Source organism: Taurulus bubalis (genome assembly GCF_910589615.1).
Source record: "Taurulus bubalis genome assembly, chromosome: 8".
NCBI lineage: Eukaryota > Metazoa > Chordata > Actinopteri > Perciformes > Cottidae > Taurulus > Taurulus bubalis.
The window spans coordinates 1,702,514-1,729,822 of NC_136596.1; the positions used below are offsets into that span (position 1 = coordinate 1,702,514).

At 43.9% G+C, this 27,309-nt stretch overlaps 1 protein-coding gene across 1 annotated transcript in view; it reads left to right on the plus strand.

The window, feature by feature from the left end:
- prdm6 (PR domain containing 6) overlaps positions 1-26,784 on the plus strand; it is a gene marked incomplete at both ends in the record, with an annotated part of 81,869 nt that extends 55,085 nt beyond the window's left edge. Inside the window, 3 exons of the mRNA XM_079222374.1 lie at positions 5,531-5,912; positions 17,849-18,025; positions 26,670-26,784. Coding sequence (XP_079078500.1) covers positions 5,531-5,912; positions 17,849-18,025; positions 26,670-26,784 — 674 coding nt within the window. The remainder of the gene's footprint in view (positions 1-5,530; positions 5,913-17,848; positions 18,026-26,669) is intronic.
- Between the last annotated feature and the right edge of the window lie 525 nt (positions 26,785-27,309).

Sequence of the window (27,309 nt, forward strand, 5' to 3'; positions counted from 1 at the left end):
GTCTCTTGTCTCTTTGTCTCTTTATCTCTCTGTCTCTCGTCTCTCTGTCTCCCTATCTCTTTGTCTGTATCTTTGTTTCTTTGTCTGTCTCTTGTCTCTTGTCTCTTTGTGTCTCTGTCTCTTTGTCTCTTTGTCTCTTTGTCTCTCTGTCTCTTGTCTCTTTGTCTCTCTGTCTCTTTGTCTCTTGTCTCTTTGTCTCTTTGTCTCTTGTCTCTTTGTCTCTTGTCTCATGTCTCTCTGTCTCTTTGTCTCTTTGTCTCTTGTCTCTTTGTCTCTTGTCTCTTGTCTCTCGTCGCTTTGTCTCTTTGTCTCTTTGTCTCTTTGTCTCTTTGTCTCTTGTCTCTTTGTCTCTTGTCTCTTTGTCTCTTGTCTCTTGTCTCTCGTCGCTTTGTCTCTCTATCTCTTTGTCTCTTTGTCTCTTGTCTCTTTGTCTCTTGTCTCTTTATCTCTTTGTCTCTTTGTCTCTCTGTCTCTTTGTCTCTTGTCTCTCGTCGCTTTGTCTCTCTGTCTCTTTGTCTCTTTGTCTCTTTGCCTCTTTGTCTCTCTGTCTCTTTGTCTCTTTATCTCTCTGTCTCTCGTCTCTCTGTCTCCCTATCTCTTTGTCTGTATCTTTGTTTCTTTGTCTGTCTCTTGTCTCTTGTCTCTTTGTCTCTCTGTCTCTTTGTCTCTTTGTCTCTTTGTCTCTCTGTCTCTCTGTCTCTTTGTCTCTTTGTCTCTCTGTCTCTCTGTCTCTTTGTCTCTTTGTCTTGTCTCTCTGTCTCTCTGTCTCTCGTCTCGTTGTCTCTTTGTCTCTCTGTCTCTCTGTCTCTTTGTCTCTCTGTCTCTCTGTCTCTTTGTCTCTCTGTCTCTCGTCTCGTTGTCTCTTTGTCTCTCTGTCTCTCGTCTCTTCGTCTCTCTGTCTCTTTGTCTCTCTGTCTCTTTGTCTCTCTGTCTCTCGTCTCGTTGTCTCTTTGTCTCTCTGTCTCTCGTCTCTTTGTCTCGCTGTCTCTCGTCTCGTTGTCTCTCTGTCTCTCTGTCTCTCTGTCTCTCGTCTCTTTGTCGCTCTGTCTCTGTCTCTCTGTCGCTCTGTCTCTCGTCTCTCTGTCTCTGTCTCTCGTCTCTTTGTCTCTCTGTCTCTCGTCTCTTTGTCTCTCTGTCTCTCTGTCTCTCTGTCTCTCGTCTCTTTGTCTCTCTGTCTCTTTGTCTCTCTGTCTCTTTGTCTCTCTGTCTCTCTGTGTCTCTCTGTCTCTCTGTCTCTCGTCTCTTTGTCTCTCTGTCTCTGTGTCTCTTTGTCTCTCTGTCTCTCTGTCTCTCTGTCTCTCGTCTCTTTGTCGCTCTGTCTCTCTGTCTCTCTGTCTGTCTCTGTGTCTCTGTGTCTCTCTGTCTCTGTCTCTCGTCTCTTTGTCTCTCTGTCTCTCATCTCTCTGTCTCTCTGTCTCTCTGAGCACTCAAATGCACCGTCTTCCTCTGTTCGGTGCGTGAGAACCAGCCCGGCTCTTTCAGGAAGCTGCAACAGAGAAAAGTTGCTCTTCTCCCTCTGCTCTGAGGTCAGTTTGTATTCAGGTCACACGCCTCCAGGAGAGACCACGCCCCCTTTTGATGAGGAAAGAAAGCACGGACGCTGCAGTGTTGCAAACATCATCTGCATAATTCTCCCATTCCGATGATGCATTTCACGCGCGGCCCAAACCGTATTGACCTGCGTTTTTTGTATCCGCGATGTTTGTTGCAAAATGAATTAAGTGTTGGCGAGCGGCGCGTAACGCGGGCGTCGATAACGCCGCCGGGCGACTTACAGATGCTGTAATTATCTGCTCATAAGGTTATTAGGGGATCAATGGAGCCCGGTGGCCCGCTGACAGAGGTGAGCTGATGAGGGATGGAGGATGGTGACGACCGCGTTGGGCCTCCTGGATCAGTTTACAGTTCTTAAACGTTAGAGGACGGGTCCACATGGGACGGCCCCGGAAAGAATAATGGAGTACTGGTTCTTTAGAAGTTAACGGAGTGACACGTCCTTCTCTCAAATCTCCTCTTTCTGTCTCTTCTCTATTTGTCGCTTGTCTCTCTGTTTCTTGTCTCTTTGTCTCTCTGTCTCTCTGTCTCTCGTCTCTCTGTCTCTCGTCTCTTGGTCTCTCGTCTCTCTGTCTCTTTGTCTCTTGTCTCTCTCTCTTTGCCTCTCTGTCTCTCTGTCTCTCGTCTCTCTGTCTCTCGTCTCTTTGTCTCTCGTCTCTCTGTCTCTCGTCTCTCTGTCTCTCGTCTCTCTGTCTCTCGTCTCTCTGTCTCTCTGTCTCTTTGTCTCTGTCTCTTTGTCTCTCTGTCTCTTGTCTCTCTATATCTCTGTCTCTCTGTCTCTCTGTCTCTCATCTCTCTGTCTCTCGTCTCTTGGTCTCTCGTCTCTCTGTCTCTTTGTCTCTCTGTCTCTTGTCTCTCTATATCTCTGTCTCTTTGTCTCTTGTCTCTTTGTCTCTCTGTCTCTTTGTCTCTTTGTCTCTCTGTCTCTTGTCTCTTTGTCTCTCTGTCTCTTGTCTCTTTGTCTCTCTGTCTCTTTGTCTCTTGTCTCTTTGTCTCTTTGTCTCTCTGTCTCTTTGTCTCTGTCTCTTTGTCTCTCTGTCTCTCTGTCTCTTTGTCTCTTTGTCTCTTTGTCTCTCTGTCTCTTTGTCTCTTTATCTCTCTGTCTCTTGTCTCTCTATATCTCTTGTCTCTTTGTCTCTTGTCTCTTTGTCTCTCTGTCTCTTTGTCTCCGTCTCTTTATCTCTTTGTCTCTCTATCTCTCTGTCTCTTGTATCTCTGTCTCTTTGTCTCTTTGTCTCTTTGTCTCTTGTCTCTTGTCTCTCTGTCAAAAAGAACCGATAAGAGTATCGATTAGGAACTGAACCGATAAGCAGAATCAATCAGAGTACTATAGTATCCTCAAAGTCCCTCCAAGGAAAAGTGGTCCCAAAGACTGGACTGGTAAAGACTGAGTCCTTTTCCATTCTGACCCACAAGTCTTCTTCACTAAAAGATGAAATACATTACTATTGAAACGTTGGTAATCTCCTCACACAAAGCTTGATAGTCAGTCAGATGTCTGAGAGGACGGCTCACTGTGAAAGTCTCTTTCCTCACAGTTGATGTTTAGTTCATGAGATAGAGGAACATCTTCCTGTTTCAGGGTGAGGAGTTTCACAATAAAAGCAGCCTACGGCTCTTCTTCAGACTCCACAGCAGAACCAGGAGGTTAGTTTGCAGTTATCACCGTTGGGCCATTAGCTGATCTGATCCCAGTTCACACCTCTTCAGTCTCACCACTGAGTAGACTCAGAGGGCCCAAAGAAAAACAGACAAATCCAACATGTAAAGTTCAATGAGGATCCAGAGTCGCTGATGCTTTTCTGGACCGTAAAACAAATTCATCATCCAAGTTCAACAATATTCTCCCTGCCACGTAACACTGTGGGAACAGCCACGAAATACAAGTTTGAATCATGTCTTTTGAGGCCAAAACTATTTAATCTTTAAGTAAAACATGTGTTATCTGTGTTAAACTGTTTAAACTCTGTTAAAATAGTTAATATTCCAAAAACAATCGTATCTGCCTCCATTTTTGTAATGTCTGGTTGATTTTGGGAATGGAAGTACTTTGTGAGAGGTCATGGAAGACATTCACTAGATGAGACTTGACTTGTGTGTCTGCTGTCAGAGAAAAAAGAAAGTGAAACCATCTACAGTGAAGTAAAGTAAGACAAGCCCTCTTGATGTCATTTCAAACATAATGAAGGGTTATGGAGTCCAGGTCTGTCAGTTGGTGGAACCACAGAAAGAGAACACGGGCTGAACTCCGGGTCAAGTAAGGACAGCTGGTTCACCCAAAATCAGATTTACACACTTTAATACAATATCTTTTTCCTGTTAATGTCGTTGTACTTGACCAGCAACACTTTTGTATCCCAACTCTATTCGTCTTATCTGCCTCTTATGTTTGTCTGGCTTCCAAGTTCAGTTTTCTTTTTGTTGGAAAGCACTTATCGAAACAGACACAAAGTTCCTCATGACAGAAAATAAAGTTACAAGAACATGAAACCCAAAACACTGAAGAATATGTGATGGAAAGGGCAAGGGCACAATGACAAAAACTGAATTAAAGTACAACATTTGCTTATTTGTTTCCTTCGGTTGAACCAAACCCCGTGCCTTTGCCCTCTTGGTGCAGTCCGTTTGGTTTGGTGTGAACGGATCAAACACCCAACACGAAGGGGTTCATCCTGGTGTGAACCAATCACAGGAAGCGGACCGTTTATCTGTCGTTTCATTGGTTGAAAAAAGTTAGCTTTTCCAGTGTTGGTGACTGGTGAACTCGTAAACTACCGACGAATTGAATCAATGTAATGTTCATCAGACCACAAGTGAGATGATAATTATCTGGCGCAGTTGGGAGGGAGTAAAACCCCGACTGTTTACACCCAGCGGCCCGCAGCTGGTCGGCTCATTTCCTGTTCTCGGTGTAGCATGAAAGCATGGTGGAATTAGCACGCTAACTAGCCACTTGATAAATGAGTAAAAACAACAACAACTTTGCTTAGGTTCGATTCAGGAAGTGGACGTTTAAGGTGCGAAAGCATAAAGCAAGAACGCACTTTAATATCTTAATACTGGTACCATCAGAAGCGGTAGCATTTGAAATACTAGCCATGGTAATACTAGTAAGAATACCAGATGTTCTGGTAGCAGCAGTAGTGACGTGCCTAGCAACTAGGAGTTGAGTAGTATTTGTAGATAAAGTTTTTGAAGTAAGAAGTAAGAGCATAAGTATTACTGGTAGTGATTGGACTTGTAGTAATAACTCTGTTGTTGTTAATTTGGTTGTAGTAGAAGAAGTGCTGCAGAGGTATATTATAGCAGCTCCATTAGCAGTAGAAGTAGTAAATGTAAACGCTGTAGTGGGTTTATCCATGTAAAAGCAAACTCACTCATCATGCGGTGACCCCACCAGAGGGAGAGGGCCCCGTTTGGGCCCTCGGCCACAGTTTGAGAAACATTTCTGTGGTCACAGAGAGAGGAACAGCATGTCACTGTAACTGTACTAATGAACAGACTCCAAACAGCCTAACTAGACCCATAATTCCATTCACTGGAACCAGGAGCTGCAGTTGGCCCCGGGCTAGCCAGGCGGATCTGGCCTCAGTTAGGACAATGTGGATGGCTCTCTGTTTCCATCACAACAGAAGAAAACAAAAAATAATCTGAATTGCTTTTTTTCATGAAGCGCAGCACACAGACGAGACCCAAAAAAAAAGAGTTAGTGGCTGGACTTTTCCCCTGCCTCGACCTCCAGCTCCTCCTGGGCATCCTGACACTCTGAGTGTGTTGTGGATCTCCCTGTTTGGAAGTCTTACTTAGCATGTTAGGGCCAAGTATTTATTGTGTTATTAATAGTCACCAACTTGGACGTAGCCCATAGTTGTCTTGCCTTACTTTCGGGGCACTTTTATTGTGAAAATCTTTCTGAAAAACCCTTGCGTAACCAAATAATTTCTGTCTTTTCTGTTATGTTTCTTTTGGTCTTCAGTAAATGTCCCAACCACAGTCGTGGAAGCGATGACCAGGCAGGAGTCCCTTCAATCCTTCAGCAAGAACGGCAAACCCACCTCCTCTTTGTCTTCCTCCTCTTCCACCCCCTCCGTCGCCCTCATGCGCTCCATGGTCTTCCCCCACTCCCCCTGCCCAAGGAACTTCTCCCTCTTGGACAAGGTTGGCATCGGGGTTCAGTCGGACATCAGCTACGGCCAGCTGGGCTCAAAGAACCAGCGGGTCCTGGCGAGCCCGACGTCCACCAGCCAGCTCAGCAGCGACTTCAGCGACTGGCATCTGTGGAAGTGCGGCCAGTGCTTCAAGACCTTCACTCAGAGGATCCTGCTGCAGATGCACGTCTGTCCGCAGAACCCGGACAGGTAAGACGTTGGACCCTCGAATCAGAAAAATTGAGAAGTATCTTGATTAAGTCTTTATGAATGTTAATACTACATGCAATTCCTTACTGGTTGAGAATGAACCTCTCGCTTCCCATCTACGCTTCTAAAAACAACCACAGTCGACTGTCTTTTAACAGCTGAAGCGACTGTGTTTTAGTTAGGGGCCCATTTTTTGGGGAGTTTGCATGTTCTCCCCATGGTTCTCCGGGTTCTCCGTTTACCTTCCACGGTGCAAGACGTGCATTATCTTAATCGTCGACTTTAAATTGCCAGTAGGTGTGTGAGTGGTTGTCTGTCAGGGTTTACTGCACTGCTAGCCCATGTCATCGTTCACACGTTCAATACACTGATAGCAGAGGCGCCACACGCCCATCCCGACTGAACTAATAATTCACATTCACATCCATTCATACAGCATAACAATCCATAACAATTCACATCTGAGTTTATTTACTCAGATATAGTGAATTTAAAATCAAGACTGGGGCTACTTACAATATTGTTTTCTATAACTTGTGATGGCGCAAAAGAAAACACTATTATATTTGACCATCCATGGAAACAAAAAATGACCCTGTGTTTGTATGTAGAGGACCAAGAGCTCCTCTAGAACCCAGTGAGCATGACACAGCATTCGAGTTTTAAAGCCTGTTGTTGCAGTTTTCCAGAAGGAGCCGGACATTTAGTTTAATAATGTATCACTCTGGACGCCTCATCATCGCACCATTTGTGTGTGACAGAAAGTGGGAGTTTGTGGATAAGAGTGAAGAGAGTGTAAAAGTGTCTGAGTGTGTATAACATCTGCCAACTTAATTATAAACAGCATGGAGGGAGGAAGAGGAGCCGTGATGTGTGTGTTTGTGTTTGTGTATAGGGGGGGGGATGTATTGGAAATTTTTTGCTTAGCTTTATTTTTTTTTATTTTGCGGGGGAGAGTCTGAGCGGCATATAAATCAACGCTGTGCGTCAGTGAGAAATACCTCGCCTTACGGTGACGGGGCCAGGAAAACAGATGCCACTTATTCAATAAACTAATACTCATAGGGAAGAAAAATGTGGGCTGGATGTGGAAGAGGGGGGAGGGGAGGGTCGATGGGGAGCTGCCCATCAATAGGAAGGTTTTATGGGACGGAGGAGCAGATAGAATTCAGCTGAACAAGCCAAACTGGCCCGAGTCCCGGAGCTCCGAGGCCCCACTGTGCCTCACACCCATGTGGACTGGGGTGGGACCAGTAGGCCCATCGCAGTACAGCGTCCGACTCAAACCTCACTGGGAGTTTTTATTTTATTCTTCTGCTCCGTCATTGTACACAGAACTTCAACATAGAGTTGGGTCGAGTTCTGGTTTTGGCGGTTGAGTCCAGTGTGAGGGTCTTGAAGTCCTATAGCTGGTTCTAGCACTCATTGAGTAACTTCTATATGTCCTAGAGGTGGTTCTAGCACTCATTGAGTAACTTCTATATGTCCTGTAGGTGGTTCTAGCACTCATTGAGTAATTTCTATACGTCCTATAGGTGGTTCTAGCACTCATTGAGTAATTTCTATACGTCCTATAGGTGGTTCTAGCACTCATTGAGTAACCTCTATACGTCCTATAGGTGGTTCTAGCACTCATTTAGTAACTTCTAAATGTCCTGTAGGTGGTTCTATCACTCATCTTCTATATGTCCTATAGGTGGTTTTAGCACTCATTGAGTAAGTTATATATGTCATATAGGTGGTTCTAGCACTCATTGAGTAACTTCTATATGTCCTGTAGATGGTTCTAGCACTCATCTTCTCTATGTATTGTAGGTGGTTCTAGCACTCGTTGAGTAACTTCTATACGTCCTATAGGTGGTTCTATCACTCATTGAGTAACTTCTATAGGTCCTGTAGATGGTTCTAGCACTCATCTTCTATATGTCCTGTAGGTGGTTCTAGCACTCATTGAGTAACTTTTATATGTCCTGTAGATGGTTCTAGCATTCATTGAGTAACTTCTATATGTCCTGTAGGTGGTTCTAGCACTCATTGAGTAAGTTATATATGTCATATAGGTGGTTCTAGCATTCATTGAGTAACTTCTATATGTCCTGTAGATGGTTCTAGCACTCATCTTCTATATGTCCTGTAGGTGGTTCTAGCACTCGTTGAGTAACTTATATACGTCCTATAGGTGGTTCTAGCACTCATTGAGTAAGTTATATATGTCCTATAGGTGGTTCTACCACTCATTGAGGGGGTTATTGTGGTCCTGTAGGTGGTTCTAGCATTCCTTGAGTAACTTCTATACATCCTATAGGTGGTTCTAGCAGTCTTTGAGTAACTTATATGCATTCTGTAGGTGGTTCTAGGCGTCTTTAGGGTTTTTTGGGGTCCTGTAGGTGACTGAGTAACTTCTATAAGTCCTATAGGCGGTTACAGTGTTCTTTGAGGTGTGTACTGATCTTGAATCAGTAATTGAAGAGGTTCTACAGCCCCTTTCATGCAGTTATAATGGTAATTGAAGAGGTTCTAGAGGCCCTTTCATGTGGTTATAATGGTAATTGAAAAGGTTCTACAGCCCCTTTCATGTGGTTATAATGGTAATTGAAGAGGTTCTAGAGGCCCTTTCATGTGGTTATAATGGTAATTGAAGAGGTTCTAGAGGCCCTTTCATGTGGTTATAATGGTAATTGAAGAGGTTCTAGAGGCCCTTTCATGTGGTTATAATGGTAATTGAAGAGGTTCTAGAGGCCCTTTCATGTGGTTATAATGGTAATTGAAGAGGTTCTAGAGGCCCTTTCATGTGGTTATAATGGTAATTGAAGAGGTTCTAGAGGCCCTTTCATGTGGTTATAATGGTAATTGAAGAGGTTCTAGAGGCCCTTTCATGTGGTTATAATGGTAATTGAAGAGGTTCTAGAGGCCCTTTCATGTGGTTATAATGGTAATTGAAGAGGTTCTAGAGGCCCTTTCATGTGGTTATAATGGTAATTGAAGAGGTTCTACAGCCCCTGTAGGTGTTTTGTTGTGTTCCATGTGTTTGTAGATTTCCATTGGGAGGTTTTAGGGCTCTTTTTGTGGTTGACCATTGAAGCTGTTACCATATGAACACTGTTTCTGTTGTTTACTTTAGTCATGCTGTATCATCTTTGAGGAGACAGGTTTCAGTCGTTAGACATTAAACCAATACTTCCTGTCCGTGTACAAAGGTCCCTGGCTTGTCTTTCCCTTCTTGATTTCTGAACACTTCTCTCCCTCTCCCGTCATGCATATTTATTAATGTTTACTTGATGGGAACATTTGAGGCTGAAGACTGATGGCTTAAAAACAATTTAAAAACATAATCTCAGCTCCATCTCGTTCAGGATTCTTTTTGAAAACAAATCGATCATCAGACGAGCAGTTTGTTTTTGTCAGTGAGGTCTCGGAAGTTCGTTCGATTCCGTTTTAACCGGTTGTCGGGATGTAGGACACTGGTAAAGTTTTGTGATGACGATAAGTGATGAGTCAGGAAAAAATATCAGGGCATAAATGGACCATTTTTCCATTTTGCCATATTCCAAAAAGCAAGGCAGTGTAAACCCCTACGATGGTCAAAATTAATAACCAGCTGTAATGATTGATGTGTTTAACAGACTGCTGTTTCAAAGAGTCATTAGTGCTTTTAGTGAAAACGGGGAACGTTGGAGAAGCGCTTTGATCTCCAGCGTTCACAAACCCAGACCTCATTCTGGTGGCTTGTGTTGTTTATTAATAAACCATGAGTGTTTATATGGACATAATCACACTTGTATTCCCAACGACAGAAAGTTTACAGCTGATTGAAAGTGTGTATCATCACACGGTGGACTTTACAGAGGAGTTAAATGTTCATTTTGTCATTTGTTTTCACCATCAAGCAAAGCCTCGTCAAGGATCTGGCCTCGGTTCTTCAGTTGTTCCATACGATGAAACATGCTCTATCACTGAAGACCTCAATAATCTCATATGAGTGATGGAGCATGTTCAATGTTTTACTTCATCACTGGGAAACCAGATAATTGACAAAGCAAGATGTTTTTTTCCAAATATGAACCTGAAAAAGCGTTTAGACGTCAATGCATCTTTTTCATGGTGATGATTTTGCTTAAACGGAGGTTTGAATGGTCTTTACGATCTTTATGCTGAGTGTAGCTCGTGCTCTTATCCACAGGGACTTCAAATAAGTCAACAGGTGAAGATTTGACAACATTCACAATAATAAGCAGCAGTTATGCATTGATTCAGATTGAGATTCTGCAGGTCAGAATAGAACAAAGATAGAACGAATAGAAATAAGTGTAGAAGTAGAATATTCTTCAAGAGGGAACCTACTTTACTTGTACCGTTTGGCTCATTCGAAGGAGATAAGAAGGCTGCTCAGAAGCAAACCTCGTGGCCCAATGTGAGTCTGTGTTTGGAGGGAAAAGAGCGGATTGATTTAGAGCTCTTTGTAAAAGCTCTATCGGTCATGGTCTAAAGGGCACGTTTGCCGGTTAAACGCTACGTAATCGGGGCGAAAGGTGACTCACAGGGGCAGACAGGTTGTATTTAGTCTCCTAATTCATTCAAGTTTATGTTTTTGGGGCTTAATATGAAGTAAAACAATGAGGTCGTCATCTCTCAACATTGCCAATGTTGTTTTTGAAAGGCTAAACACAAACAAATTTGGATTGAGGCCGAATATTTCATGAAGTAAAAACATGACTACATCTTTCTTTTTTCACTAAATTGTAACTTTTGGACCTTACAACGCTCTGGAGTGATTGAAAAGGTTTCGATCACACGACTCAAACACAATCAGAATCTAATTCTACAAAAAATACTAATAATGTTGGTGGAGGCGGATCTTTATCTGCAACTGCTTTTTAAAACAAAGTCTACCATGCAAAAAGTGATTGATTCAGAATGTTATGGTTTGGTAGTGGTGATAAAATGCCCTTTAAGAAGGAACACATACATGTTGGCTCATTCAGGCGGGGTACAAGTAGTCTGACCACATGTGTGAGAAAGAGGTGATTAAAAGTTATACTTGTACAAAGAATGTAAGAAACATTCCCAGATATTTTCTCCACTAAATCCTTTGACTTTCTCCCCAAATAAATAAAGAGCTGCACAGCGTTGAAGGATGAGCGTTCCTGCAGAACAACAGTCCCTTTAGGACATTTAGTGTCGAGGTTGGTATTTTTCACTTAAACCTCTGGGACTCCAGACGGTTTCCAACCTGCTAATTAACATTAATTATCTCCAATTACTATTAAACTTTAATCAGCCACTCGACGTTAAAGTATCACTAATGATCTGTTTGTGGTTACGTTGTGTTAAAGCAGATAAAAGGAGGCGGAAAGTCAAAGTTTGAGCGTCTTCACTGTGTCTCTACGGACATTATGAGTCAATGAGGTCGTCGTCTGGAGCCTCTAATGATCTACTCCTGTGTTCCTGGTTGATGCTTAAAGCTCCATTCACACATGTTTGCCATTACAAAATGATGGATGGCACATACTGTGCATTAAGAATAGTTTTTTTAGTTGTTATGAAATGATTCACTTTTGGCATGTTTACATAAATGTGATGAATATGTATTGTTGAGACAGTGTTAAATGACTTTAGTTGACTTTTCCAGCTGACTGGGAGCTTTGAGGTGAAGGAACATTAAAGGTAATCAACAGCAGCAACACGCTGAACTGTTTCCACTTCGAGATAAACACATTACAAGACTGTACTGTAACTACACACACCGCCTTCTTTCTAATCTTCTATACTGCAGAGTGTAAGAATATAATGGCCGAATGGTGCTTATACTTGTTTTTGTAGGAATCAAAGTAGTATTTATAATATACATGATGTATTGATGTTGAAAGCTCCATGTTTTAACCAGGCAACACACTCTGTTTAAACCTCTGTGAAGCTGCATTCTCTCTCCTGACCACCAGGGGGCGACTCCTCTGGTTGTATAGAAGTCTATGCTTCATGTGTTAAAGCTGCATTCTCTCTCCTGACCACCAGGGGGCGACTCCTCTGGTTGTATAGAAGTCTATGCTATTATGCTCATTTAGAGTCAAACAGACCATAAAGCAGGGGATGCTTAAGGGGCGGGCCTAAGGGTGATTGACTTTAGGTCAACTTTACGTCTCATTCGCCGTTCTGTCGTACTTAGCTCCGCCCTCTCGTCGCTTGTGTCAAGTGTCACTTGTGATGGCAAAAAAAGAAACCAAGATGGCGACGGCCAAAATGCAGAACTCGACATTTCAAAACTTCAGTCCAGAAACCAGATGGTGACGACACCACGACCACTTCCTGTCTGCAGGAACTCGCTGCTCTGTGGGAAAAATTCACAGTAACAACATGTCGACATTTAGGAGATTTATCACCCAGCAGTGTGTGTGTGTGTGTGTGTGTGTGTGTGTGTGTGTGTGTGTGTGTGTGTGTGTGTGTGTGTGTGTGTGTGTGTGTCGCTGCAGGAGTAACTGATAATGATCCATCACTGTGATGGACGGGCTTGTAGAAATTCCTTCAAAGTCTATTTTTATCCGTCATGTGTGAGTGGATGGTCGTGTTTGAGTTGAGGTGTGTGTGTTGGTGTTAAAGTACATTTGACATTTGACAGTGTGATTTATTTCAATCTTCTGTTTCATTTAGTTTCACATCTGTCAGACATCAGTGTATCTATCATCTCTGGCCACAGGACCCTTTGGATGTAATAATAACACGCTGTCAGTGAACGCACCACGAGCGGTGATAAGATAGGTCTTTCTGAGTGAATCGATAGATTAAAAGCTTTACAAGCTCTCTTTAAGTGACTCTGGTTTCCTCCTAAACTCCATTACCCACAACCCCCCTTGCTCTCTGCTCTGGGCTCATGATGAGAGGACGTTACGCTCAAAGGAAACCAAGGGAAAGGCGCTTGGTGTGTTTGTGTCGGGCTCCTCGGATGCTCATATGCATACTGTGTGTGTGTGTGTGTGTGTGTGTGTGTGTGTGTGTGTGTGTATTTGTGTGTGTGTGTGTGTGTGTGTGTGTGTGTGTGTGTTTGTGTGTGTGTGTGAGAGCCATTGATTGTGTATTGACGAGGCGGGAGCAGTGATTTATAGCTGCTGGTCTCGGGAGGAATAATGTCTTCATACACAGACGAGTCGTCCTCACAGCGCAGATATAACTCCTTATGGATTAGACTCCACACGGGTCAATCAGCACACTTCACTCTGCACCGCTGCACACACACACACACACTCACACACACACACACACACACACACACACACACACTGAGTCACCGAGGTCCAAAATCAACTTTACAGCTCAGAAAACCAAAAGAACATTTTTCTGTTTTTACATGCTTCTCCTTTTTATGTATATATATTTATACACATATATTATTATATAATATTAATATTATTATTGTTCTAATCATTGTTATTATTATTAAATGTATTTGTTTTTTTGTGTAAAAAAATGTATTGTGATTATTATTATTATTATTATTATTATATATTATATGAATGCTGCCGACGTTATTAATGAATGTGATTAAATGTAATAAGAGTGGATGAACACAGTGACCAATACTTCCTGTGTTTTTTTCTCGAAGCTTTTATTTTGAAGTCTTCTTTATATTTGCCGTCTGGAGAGTTTTTCCTGCCGCAGCTTCTCCCCCGACCTCCTTCTTGACCTCCGACCTCTCCGATGAAATAAAAACAGACGCGTGGTCCTGAAGCTCCATCGCTCCGCTCCCACGGACTCGTATCCGCCGGTTGGCGTCCCGTATTTAGTTTGGGGGGGCGGGGCCTCTGTCATCAGCCGCTGTGTTTAGAGCCGCTGGGTTTAGTGTTGCTGTTACCTCACACGGCGCTGAGAGGCCCGAACCTCTGCTCACAGACGTGTTGACAAGGATGGCGTTTATAGACACACACACACACACACACACACACACACACACACACACACACACACACACACACACACACACACAGACCTCTGGAGGCGGGGCTAGGTGGGAACAACATGGCAGCAGGTTCAACTCGCCCGTCCAAACCAAGTACTAAGAGTTCCAAAGCGTCTACTTCGCTGTTTTTTTCCGACTCTCAACATATTTTGTGCCGTCAACACACTGTAACACCGTCCACGTCATAACCGTGTAATAACCATGTAGTAACCGTGTAATAACTGTGTAGTAACCATGTAGTAACCGGGTAATAACCATGTAGTAACTTTGTAATAACTGTGTAGTAACCATGTAGTAACCGGGTAATAACCATGTAGTAACGTGTAATAACCGTGTAATAACTGTGTAATAACCGCGTAGTAACCGTGTAACAATCGTGTGATAACCGGGTAATGACCGCGTAGTAACCGTGTAATACCGTACAATACTGTGTAATACTGTGTAATAACCGTGTAATAACCGCGTAGTAACTGTGTAATACCGTACAATACTGTGTAATACTGTGTAATACCGTGTAAAAACCGGGTAATAACCGCGTAGTAACTGTGTAATACCGTACAATACTGTGTAATACTGTGTAATACCGTGTAATAACCGGCTAATAACCGCGTAGTAACCGTGTAGTAACCGCGTAGTAACCGCGTAGTAACCGTGTAATACCGTACAATACCGTGTAATAACCATGTAATAACCATGTAATACCGTATAATACTGTGTAATACGTGTAATAACACGTAATAACATGTAATAACCATGTAGTAACCGTGTAATACCGTATAATACTGTGTAATAACATGTAATAACTGTGTAGTAACCGCGTAATAACCGTGTAATACGTATAATGCCATGTAATAACCGTGTAGTAACCGTATAATACCATGTAATAACTGTGTAGTAACCGTGTAATACCGTACAATACCGTGTAATACCGTGTAATAACATGTAATAACCGTGTAGTAGCCGTGTAATAACCGCGTGATGCTAACAGTTGAACCTGAGTTTAACTCCTGAACTAAAAGTGATCGACTGTCGGATGAAATACTTTTGAATCTGTTGATGTTCAGGTTCATCTTTTTTATTCTGGAGCATAAATGTTAAAAAGTGAAAAAGTTTCTCCAGTTTTAAAGATCTGCTCCAGAAAAAGGCAGTTTTATAATATCTATAAAGGAAATGAAAACATTATTTATCGGTGTGTTTAATGTGTGCGACGCCTTCGGGCTGGAAAAGTATTCAGAACATCTACTGAAGTACAAGAGCAGTACTTTGTGTACAAGTACTCTGTGACAGGTACTCGTTCTGCCTTTAACACTGAAGAATGTTTTGATGAACATAAAACTCATTTTCTTTAAAAGAAATAAAATCAATAATAATAAACATGAATTATACACTAAAAACTATCTGCACACAGAGGATGCAGATCATTTACTTCCTCTTCTTCCTCCTCTTCCTCTCCTCCTCTTCTTCCTTCTCTTCTTCTTCCTCCGTTTCCTCCTCTTCCTCTCCTCCTCTTCTTCTTCTTCTTCTTCTTCTTCTTCTTCTTCTTCTTCCCCTCCACCTCTTCCTCCTCCTCCTTAACATCTTTTTCCTCCTCCTCCTCCTCTTCTTCCTCTTCCTCCTCTTCTTCTTCCTCCTCCTCTTATTCATCCTCCTCCTCTCCTCCTCTTCCTCTTCTTCTTCCTCCTCTTCTTCTTCTTTTTCTTCTTCCTCCTCTTCCTCATCCCCTCCTCCTTTTCATCTTTTTCCTCCTCCTCCTCTTCCTCTTCCTCCTCTTCTTCTTCCTCGTCCTCTTATTCATCCTCCTCCTCCCCTTCTTCCTCTTCTTCTTCTTCTTCATCTTCATCTTCTTCTTCTTCTTCTTCTTTTCCTCTTCCTCCTCCCCTTCTCCTCTTCCTCCTCCTCCTTTTCATCTTTTTCCTCCTCTTCCTCCTCCTCCTCCTCCTCTCCGCTGTAATAAACAATAACCGGGCATTAATCTCCCGGCCTGCTGCCTTAATAAATAATATCCACACATTCATCAACTTAAACTATTCACAATCAATGGCGCTCTTCATAGAAAACCCGGCTAATAAATAGTGAGCGGCTGAGGCGTGACCGCGTGGAGCCGCCGGCTGACGAATGGAGCGCCCCCACGGCGAGCCGCCTTTTATGTGGAAAACTGCAAGTGAGAATTTTTCGATTTTGTATTACACTATTTTACTCTTATTACTCTCCTCTGTGTGTGTGTGTGTGTGTGTGTGTGTGTGTGTGTGTGTGTGTGTGTGTGTGTGTGTGTGTGTGTGTGATTTATTGCTGCGCTGAAGCTGCTGCTCTATTTGTTGTCTTCTCGTTGTGTTTACCTATTTGTAAGCTCCGGATGTCAGACAGGTTTTTTTTGTCTTATTGGTTTCAGAATGAAAACCGCTTCATGTATTTATTTATTTATCTATTTATTTATGTATTTATGTCACGGCTCACGGGACGCGTCCCGGTGGCAGAGGCGTTGTAACGTGTTGCAGGTTCCAGCTGCAGAGACACAACGCTCAGAGAGAATTAATTAACTCAACTCTTTGTGTTGGAATATTCTGTTCTGATTACATTTTGGATAATTATTTTATTTGTATTCATCGTGGGATTTTTTTTTTTATTGATTTATTATATTACACTTTTTTATTAGATTTTCCTTTTATTTGTGTGTGTATATTTTAATTTTATTTAATTTTATGTAATTTAAATTGTATGTAATTTAATTCATTTAAATATATTTAACATGTAACACCTTTTTAATTAAATTAATACATTTAATTTATTTTGTAAAAATACAGCATATATATATACAATAAATTATTTTATATATATATATATATATATATATATATATATATATATATATATATATATATATATATATATATATATATACGCCAATATTACTTGTAGTAAGATATATTATTGAGGTACTTTTAAAATATTGCTCTTCTGGAGGTAATGGAAAACATGGAGGGGGAGGGGCAGAGATATGAGCAGAGACTTTGTTTTAACACACTGGAACTGTCTAGTAAGTTAAAACCACATCACTAGATAATGGTGTGTGTGTGTGTGTGTGTGTGTGTGTGTGTGTGTGTGTATGTGTGTGTGTGAGTGTGTGTGTGTGTGTGTGTTCAGCTCAATAAATAGAAGCAGTGTTAGATTAGATCTGCTGCTGCTGTTTGGAAGCTGGACTCTATTAGCAGACACACACACACACACATACACACACACATACACACACACACGTACACACACACACACACACACACACACACACACACACACACACATACACACACACACACACACACACACACACCGTGATAAATGGTCCAGTCGTGATCTCTGCCTGCATTGTTGATGAGGGTCATGCTGCTATGGTTACCGGAGCAGTCCGGACTCCCAGCTGTATGTTTGTGTGTTCACGCCTCATCATCCTGATGTGTGTTTGTGTGTCCGTGTGTGTATTTGTAGGTCTGTGTGTGTGTGTTTGTTGGGTTAGGGTTAGTGCATTATTAGTATGATATCAGTACATTATTTGTACATTATTAGTACATTATTAGTATGATGTCAGTACATTATTAGTATATTCCTAGTACGATATCAGTACATTACTAGTACGATATCAGTACATTATTAGTACATTACTAGTACATTGTTAGTATGATATCAGTACATTATTAGTACATTACTAGTGCGATATCAGTACATTATTAGTATGATGTCAGTACATTATTAGTATATTCCTAGTGCGATGTCAGTACATTACTAGTACGATATCAGTACATTATTAGCATGATATCAGTACATTATTAGTACTCTTCCGACAGTTTTGAGTATTTAAATACAACAAAAACAGTAACTCATGTTCCAATGAAAAACAATGAATTGTGAATATTGACAATGAACATAATGACTGTAAAAGCAACATCAAAGGGTCTCTAAGCCCCTCCCCCTCCTCCATGTTCTCCCCCCCACTCAGACCGTACCAGTGTGGCCACTGCTCCCAGTCCTTCTCCCAGCCGTCGGACCTGAGGAACCACGTGGTGACGCACTCCAGCGACCGGCCCTTTAAGTGCGGGTACTGCGGCCGCGCCTTCGCCGGCGCCACAACGCTCAACAACCACATCCGCACGCACACCGGGGAGAAGCCGTTCAAGTAAGTACCAGTGAGTACCCCCCCCCCCCCCCCCACACCCACCCACCCATCAAAGCCATCAACCCCAGCAAGCCTCCACCGCCGCCCACCAGTTCCACTCAGATGTTAAAGCCGCCTGACAGCCTCATTACGCACTGGAGACGTCCCTTTGTCTGGAGACAGGGTCCTGATGTGTGATGTCATCCGTCTCAAGTGTGATGTCATCCATCTCACGACTCTCACTTTAAACTCACCGCTTGATGTTCGGGGCGTCGGCGCCTCGAGCTTTTACATCTACGCAGTTCAAGGAACGGACTTCAGGTGAACTCATCCACATTGAGACGCTAGAAAATGCTCGATTTCAACGTGATGTGAGTCGGTTTCTTCTCATGATCTCATGGGATATTTTCTTCTTCTTCTTCTTTCTTTTTTCGAGGACAAAGGTTCCACGTTTTATACTTCTTAAAATCCAATGAATCACGAGATAAGTAGTAATTTATAGATACTTTTATACAACCAGAGGAGTCGCCCCCTGGTGGTCAGGAGAGAGAATGCAGCTTTAACCCATGAAGCATATACTTCTATACAACCAGAAGAGTTGCCCCCTGGTGGTCAGGAGAGAGAATGCAGCTTAACACATGAATCACATACTTCTATACAACCAGAGGAGTCGCCCCCTGGTGGTCAGGAGAGAGAATGCAGCTTTAACCCATGAAGCATATACTTCTATACAACCAGAGGAGTTAACCCCCTGGTGGTCAGGAGAGAGAATGCAGCTTTAACACATGAAGCATAGACTTCTATACAACCAGAAGAGTTGCCCCCTGGTGGTCAGGAGAGAGAATGCAGCTTAACACATGAATCACATACTTCTATACAACCAGAGGAGTCGCCCCCTGGTGGTCAGGAGAGAGAATGCAGCTTTAACCCATGAAGCATATACTTCTATACAACCAGAGGAGTTAACCCCCTGGTGGTCAGGAGAGAGAATGCAGCTTTAACACATGAAGCATAGACTTCTATACAACCAGAGGAGTCACCCCCTGGTGGTCAGGAGAGAGAATGCAGCTTTAACACATGAAGCCGGCTCACATCTAGGCGTCCTCTTCTTCGTTGGTGGTCCGGCGGCAGCGTCTGAAGGATCTGCTTCACCTCACCCACCTTTTGGCTCTTTTGGTTCTTGGAAGTGAGTCTTTCTTCACATCAGCATTCTACAACTGAGGTTAATGACTCTTTGGCCTTTGAAAGATGGACATTTTTCTTAATTTTTACACTGAAATTACACCACAACATTTAGAAACAAAACATTTGACCTCCACATGATTATGGGACATAATTCCCAGCTTAGTTTATTTCTAGATAGCTATCCGTCTCTATTATTTACTAAATAAATGAAATCCATCATACCTCGTGGGCCGGGCGGGGCTGAATGCTTCGTTAACAATAATGCAGTTCGACGCCCACATTAACATAAAGAGCTCAGCGATCCATTGATCAACTCACGAGGTCGAGGCGGCATGGATTTCTTTTAATGTGAATGGCATTTGCTGACCCTGAAATGCTCATAATTATCAATAAGCATCAGTGTTCGTTGTTCACGAAGCAGCCAGACGACAGACGAGTGTTTATTATTTAAAATCAATATTACAATGTGCGTAAAGGGGCTCAAATATGGAATTATTTAACACAAAAATAGAACTGTCCAGCAGCTCTTTTATTCATTTGTTACCTTTTGATTAATCGCGTTGTTCTCTTGAGCTCATGAAACCTTTTAGGAGCTCGTCTGGCTTCCAGGTGAGGAACTCCCCGAACTTCCTCTTTTCTTCCCCAAAGGAGTCGGAGCTCTGTGGCCTCTTCACGTTCAAATGAATTTCCCAAAACATTTACAGAGAAGACCCAGTGTGACGTTAAAATGTTTTAACGTCACACATACATGGGTCATTTTGACCCCAAGACAGCGCGAGTTAAGAATGCCTTTTTTTCCTTCTTTTTTTCAACTAAATAAAAAATGCAGTAAGTAATATTTATAAAAGGTCAAAAGGCCTCCCAAGACTCCCATTAGCCAGGTTTTCAGATCATCTTTAGAATAAATTGGCCAAAGAAGTCACTTTTATCTTTGCATTTTTATTTAGTTTTGTTTCTTCTAAATATTTTGTAAGTAAAAACTGTCCATTAGTCGTGATCTTCTGCGGTTATGTGATTATTTTAATATTTTGTCCCGGCTGCCGTGACCTCTGACCTTCGCAGATAGAACCCCGAGAGAGAGAAATCCTCCTGGTTGTAAATCAGCGACGTCAGTAAATAAGAAGCGGCTCCGTGGAGGAAACATGCTCTCGACTCGCCGGCGCCCCCTTCAGCGCTGGAGGACTCGGGGGGCGGCATCTGGGGAGGAAGAGCAAGGGGCGCTGAAGAAAGTGAAGGAAGCCAAATCAGGGATTTGAGTTGCATGGAAAAACCTAGAAGGACAAGTGGAGGGAGGGAGGAAACACATTAACGTCCTTAATAAGCAATCAGGGAAACCCCAGAGGTGTCATTGACGTGCAGAGAGAGGAACAAGAGATCATGGTGTAAAAAGTGAAACGACAAGAAATCCGCTTAAAGCAAATCAGCGTTCTTAATAAGCAATCGGAGGAACCCCCCCCCTCCCCCCTCCTCCCCCGAACCTTTTCATCAGCACTTCAGAGTCTCGGTGGAGGCGGAGCGGGACAAAGACAATCATGGACGGGGCGTCAGAAATCTTTAGCGGGTCGATGGCCTCGGGGAGTTATCTCCTCTCGGACGGTGCGGCGAATAGATTAAAGCTGCCACTGTCACTTTGTCAGGAGGAAAACACTCAACTTTATCCACCCCCCCCCCTCCCCCCCCTCCCTCTCCATCCCCCAGCTGAGGAGACGGAGGTCGGCTTTTTGTGTGGTCGGCAGCTTTTCAGCGCCGATACTCGCTGGACTGTGGAGGCTGTCGAGCTGCTCGTCTTCTGTCGAGTCACAACTTTACAGCTTCCAGCCACAAAAAGACCCTCCAGACGAGAAGAAGTTTATTCCCTCTGCTTGTGGAGGTCGGGTTTATTCTTTATTCTTATTGTGGAGGTCGGGTTTATTCTCCATTCTTATTGTGGAGGTCGGGTTTATTCTTTATTCTTATTGTGGAGGTCGGGTTTATTCTCCATTCTTATTGTGGAGGTCGGGTTTGTTCTCCATTCTTATTGTGGAGGTCGGGTTTGTTCTCCATTCTTATTGTGGAGGTCGGGTTTATTCTTCATTCCCCGGCCAGCTGTGACACTGAAACATAGTTTTCTAGTATCGGTGTCCGATAACGAGACGTTATAAACAACCCAAGCCTCCTGATGTTCCTTTATCTCCCCGTTGAACTTCAACTCTGAGCTGTGACCAGAAGTTTAGATTTCATGGCGCTCTAACAACATTATGTTAAACGTCTCAGAGTGACATCGTGTTCAGTAGTTTTATTGCTGCAAAAATACATTTTAGTCCAGTAACAATGTTCTAGTAATCTATCAAAGTAAAAGACTCCATTTGGACATTTTGTCCCTCGCAATCTTGGTTTGTTTGCAACCAGTGAACAGGAAGTGAATAAATCAAGAGAGAAGTAGAGTCATTTATATAGACTTCTATACAACCAGAGGAGTCGCCCCTGGTGGTCAGGAGAGAGAACGCAGCTTTAACACATGAAGCATAGACTTCTATACAACCAGAGGAGTCGCCCCCTGGTGGTCAGGAGAGAGAATGCAGCTTTAACACATGAAGCATAGACTTCTATACAACCAGAGGAGTCGCCCCCTGGTGGTCAGGAGAGAGAATGCAGCTTTAACACATGAAGCATAGACTTCTATACAACCAGAGGAGTCGCCCCCTGGTGGTCAGGAGAGAGAATGCAGCTTTAACACATGAAGCATATACTTCTATACAACCAGAGGAGTCGCCCCTGGTGGTCAGGAGAGAGAATGCAGCTTTAACACATGAAGCATAGACTTCTATACAACCAGAGGAGTCGCCCCCTGGTGGTCAGGAGAGAGAATGCAGCTTTAACACATGAAGCATAGACTTCTATACAACCAGAGGAGTCGCCCCCTGGTGGTCAGGAGAGAGAATGCAGCTTTAACACATGAAGCATAGACTTCTATACAACCAGAGGAGTCGCCCCCTGGTGGTCAGGAGAGAGAATGCAGCTTTAACACATGAAGCATAGACTTCTATACAACCAGAGTCACCCCACTACTTTATTGATATAAAAAACATCACCCAGTAGAACAAGTCTGGTTAACCCCAAAAACACTTCCAGGCATCAGATTCAGGATATTAGTGTTCAGTAAAAGAGCGTTTTTGTCTGAACTGCCCCCTGGATGCTGGAACAGTGAACTTGAACAACGCTGTTCTGGACCCGTCAGTCTGGGACTGAACACAATCTCTACTGGTTCACTTCTCATAGGAGGTGAAGATCAGAGGTGAGCCGACGCTCCGCTGATCCTCTGAGGGGAAAGAGATTAAAGCTGCTCTGTCGTCTCTGTTCAGGGCAACACTCTCCCGTGGAGAGGAGGAGGAGGAGGAGGAGGAGGAGGATGAGGAGGAGGAGGAGGAGGATGAGGAGGAGGAGGAGGAGGAGGAGGAGGAGGAGGATGAGGAGGATGAGGATGAGGAGGATGAGGAGGAGGAGGAGGAGAAGGAGGAGGAGGAGGAGGAGGAGGAGAAGGAGGAGAAGGAGGAGGAGGAGGAGGAGGAGAAGGAGGAGGAGGAGGAGGAGGAGGAGAAGGAAGAAGAGGAAGAGGAGGAGGAGAAGGAGGAGGAGGAGGAAGAGGAGGAGGAGAAGGAGGAGGAAGAGGAGGAGGAGAAGGAGGAGGAGGAGGAGGAGGAGGAGGAGGAGGAGAAGGAGGAGAAGGAGGAGGAAGAGGAGGAGGAGAAGGAGGAGGAGGAGGAAGAGGAGGAGAAGGAGGAGAAGGAGGAGGAAGAGGAGGAGGAGAAGGAGGAGGAGGAGGAAGAGGAGGAGGAGGAGGAGGAGGAGGAGGAGGAGGAGGAGGAGGAAGAGGAGGAGGAGAAGGAGGAGGAAGAGGAGGAGGAGGAGGAGGAGGAGGAGGAGGAGGAAGAGGAGGAGGAGGAGGAGGAGGAGGAGGAGGAGGAGGAGGAAGAGGAGGAGGAGGAGGAGGAGGAGGAGAAGGAGGAGGAGGAGGAGGAGGAGGAGGAGGAGGAGGCCGGTAACAGACGCCGGCGGGTCGATAGCCAGCGTCCTGGTGTCTGTTCTGCTGGATGAGTCGCTGTGACAGAACGGCTTTGAAGTCGCCGGCTGTTGCAGTTTTTAGTAAATTTATATCGACTTATAGGACTTAGAGCAGAAATCTCCTCCTCAGGGTCCAGGGTCCTGGGTCCAGGGTCCAGGGTCCTGGGTCCAGAGTCCAGGGTCCAGGGTCCAGGGTCCAGGGTCCTGGGTCCAGAGTCCAGGGTCCTGGGTCCAGAGTCCAGGGTCCAGGGTCCAGGGTCCAGGGTCCTGGTTCCAGGATCTTGTTTCTCTCAACCGGGTTTTAGTGTGAAAAAAACAGACATATTTGTGTATCTTTTAAAGAAAATGGTTATTAAAAGTTAATTATTACAGTTATGCTTCTATTGCTTCACCAAAATAATAATAATAATAATAATGCTTGTGTTGTGATTATAGGAAGGGCCTTCAATTTTTATATTTATCACATATATATATAATATAATTACTAATTGCAATATATTACTGTGTATTGCCAGTTGGGCTCCGTAGGATCATGACATTGTTGAGACAGAAATCTCTTCTTCATTTAAATCTCTGATCAGTGGATTTACTTGAAGAGGCAGCTTATTGAATATAATTCAACTTAAAATCTGCACATTTGGTTGTTGGTCATGTGACCTTTAACCCAATGTTGTACAACATAGACAGTGGAGGAAATCTACAACGTGAACGTTAAAAGGATCCTAAACGAAGGATTTAAAAACACAGTTTACAGTTAGACGACTGTAATAAAACATTGATTCGTTCCATGAAGTATTGTTTATGTTACAGGTGTAACTTTATTCCTGTCAACAGTTCATGTGAAACAGCAAAGAAACAAAAGACGACGACGTGTTTTAAACACAGGAGCTGAAGCGCTGCTTCTGGAGACTGAGGCTGACTCCAGGTCAGATCACAGGAGCTGAAGCGCTGCTTCTGGAGACTGAGGCTGACTCCAGGTCAGATCACAGGAGCTCAAGCGCTGCTTCTGGAGACTGAGGCTGACTCCAGGTCAGATCACAGGAGCTCAAGCGCTGCTTCTGGAGACTGAGGCTGACTCCAGGTCAGATCACAGGAGCTCAAGCGCTGCTTCTGGAGACTGAGGCTGACTCCAGGTCAGATCACAGGAGCTCAAGCGCTGCTTCTGGAGACTGAGGCTGACTCCAGGTCAGATCACAGGAGCTCAAGCGCTGCTTCTGGAGACTGAGGCTGACTCCAGGTCAGATCACAGGAGCTCAAGCGCTGCTTCTGGAGACTGAGGCTGACTCCAGGTCAGATCACAGGAGCTGAAGCTTTTCCAGGTCTGAAGTCTGAACGTCCAACATCAGTCCAGCGTTTCTTAAAGTGACACGACAGTTAAAGAGCGTCAAATCAAACAACATTCAGACCAGAGGCTCTTCTTCCTGATCGGACTAGAAGCTCCTCCTCCTCCTCCTCCTCTTCCTCTTCCTCCTCCTACTCCTCTTCCTCTTCCTCTTCCTCCTCCTCCTCCTCCTATCCATCTAACAGCATGTTAGTCTTGTTTCAGGGCTGCTAAGTCCAATACCTCAACACAGCGTTCTCTTTGAAGACCCTCCTTACACACACACACACACACACACACACACACACACACACACACACACACACACACACACACACACACACACACACACACACACACACACACACACACACACACACACATCCCTGTTAACTCTAATGTCCAGTGACAGTATAAAGTGTGTGTGAGGCCCAGCGGAACAGGAAGCTGTAATTGTTGCCCTGATCTTCACAACCTGACCGACCAATTACACACACACACACACACACACACACACACACACACACACACACACACACACACACACACACACACACACACACACACACATCCAGGTCTAATAAAGCAGAGTCACTGTCACTTTCAATAGAAAGAGAGAAGAGAGGGAGCTTTTAGTCAGAGCTGGGGGATGTGTGTGTGTGTGTGTGTGTGTGTGTGTGTGTGTGTGTGTGTGTGTACTTGTACAGCTATCTTTGTGAGGACTACTTTGAGTTTTAGGGACATTTCCCGGTCTTCACTAAAAGGTTTTTTTAACTTAATATTTTCCGTAATTGACTTTGACATTGACTGAGATTTTTTGTTTCACAATATCTGAGTGCCGTCTGTCACTTTGACGGACAGGAGGCCTTGTAGTGTCTCGTGACCTCTACGGGAGGAAGAGGACGTAGTCGTGGTGACGTCACCCGTTGGTTTGTGGACTGTGGTTTTGAAGCCTCCAGTTTGACATCCTGGCCGTCGCCATCTGGTTTTTTTTGCAACCAGTGAACAGGAAGTGACCATACTTGGACTGAGGAGGCGGGACATAGAGACAACGTATACGTCTCTGGTGTCGACCTGTCAATCACCTGTAGCCCCGCCCCTAAAGCGTCCCCTGCTTTATGGTCTGTTTGACTCTAAATGACCATCATGTACTAAATGAACATCATGCTGTATTGAAGAAGACTTGAAACTAGAGATTGAGACATAAACTCATGTTTACAATGTTTACTGAGGGAATACATCAAGAGAAGTAGAGTCATTTATATAGACTTCTATACAACCAGAGGAGTCGCCCCCTGGTGGTCAGGAGAGAGAATGCAGCTTTAACACCCAAAGCATAGACTTCTATACAACCAGAGGAGTCGCCCTCTGGTGGTCAGGAGAGAGAATGCAGCTTTAACACATGAAGCATAGACTTCTATACAACCAGAGGAGTCGCCCCCTGGTGGTCAGGAGAGAGAATGCAGCTTTAACACATGAAGCATAGACTTCTATACAACCAGAGGAGTCGCCCCCTGGTGGTCAGGAGAGAGAATGCAGCTTCAACACATGAAGCATAGACTTCTATACAACCAGAGGAGTCACCCCCAGGTGGTCAGGAGAGAGGATGCAGCTTTAACACATGAAGCATAGACTTCTATACAACCAGAGGAGTCGCCCCCTGGTGGTCAGGAGAGAGAACTCAGCTTCAACACATGAAGCATAGACTTCTATACAACCAGAGGAGTCGCCCCCTGGTGGTCAGGAGAGAGAACTCAGCTTCAACACATGAAGCATAGACTTCTATACAACCAGAGGAGTCGCCCCCTGGTGGTCAGGAGAGAGAACTCAGCTTCAACACATGAAGCATAGACTTCACTTTAAAGAAACAGAAGTTGTCTCCTGGTGTTGTCATTTAAGTGCACAATACATAATCTATAAGCTTGGCAATTATTATAAAACCCACACGGTGCAGTGAGTGTCCTCACAAACACGGTGTTGTGTCTTTGTGTGTTTTTGCTCTTTCAAGTATCAAAAGTATTTTTTTTTACCTTTTGTCATGCTTAAACTAATCCCTGTCTCTCTGTCTTTTGTGTGTGTTTCTGTGTGTGTGTGTGTGTGTGTGTGTGTGTCTCTCAGGTGTGAGCGTTGCGACCGCAGCTTCACACAGGCCACTCAGCTCAGCCGCCACCAGCGACTCCCCAACGAGTGCAAACCCACGAACGAGAGCAGCGAGTCCATCGAGGTGGACTAACCCACGCGCTCCTTCCTCTTCCTCTCCGTCCGCACGGCGTCCGCCGTTTACCGGGAAGAAGATGGCATTGTTTCAACGTATGGATTCATTGATCGCTTTGTGTCGCCGCCCACTTCAACGTGTCCATAATGAGAGCGGAGAGCAGATCCATACTTATAGATACAGTTAATGAGTTCACAACATCTGGACAGAAAGGAGTTTGTGTGATTTAAACTGCTGCCTGAGCAGATTAACTTCATGAAGCAACGCAGAGGTACAAACACAGGGTACATGTACTCCCTACGCCTCCTCCGCTACATATATATACGGACATATACATCAGAATATATATATAGAGAGATATTTGACTACGTCTCAGATTGCAAAACCCAAAGATGCAGACTTCCTGTCCAGGTAAAACCTCGTATCTCCAGACGTGTGCCCTTTAAGACGTCTTTTACATTCACGACCAGGTTTTATCGCCTGGAAATAGATTTACTCAATGACGTGGAAACATTGTATCACTGTGGAAACATTGTATCACCG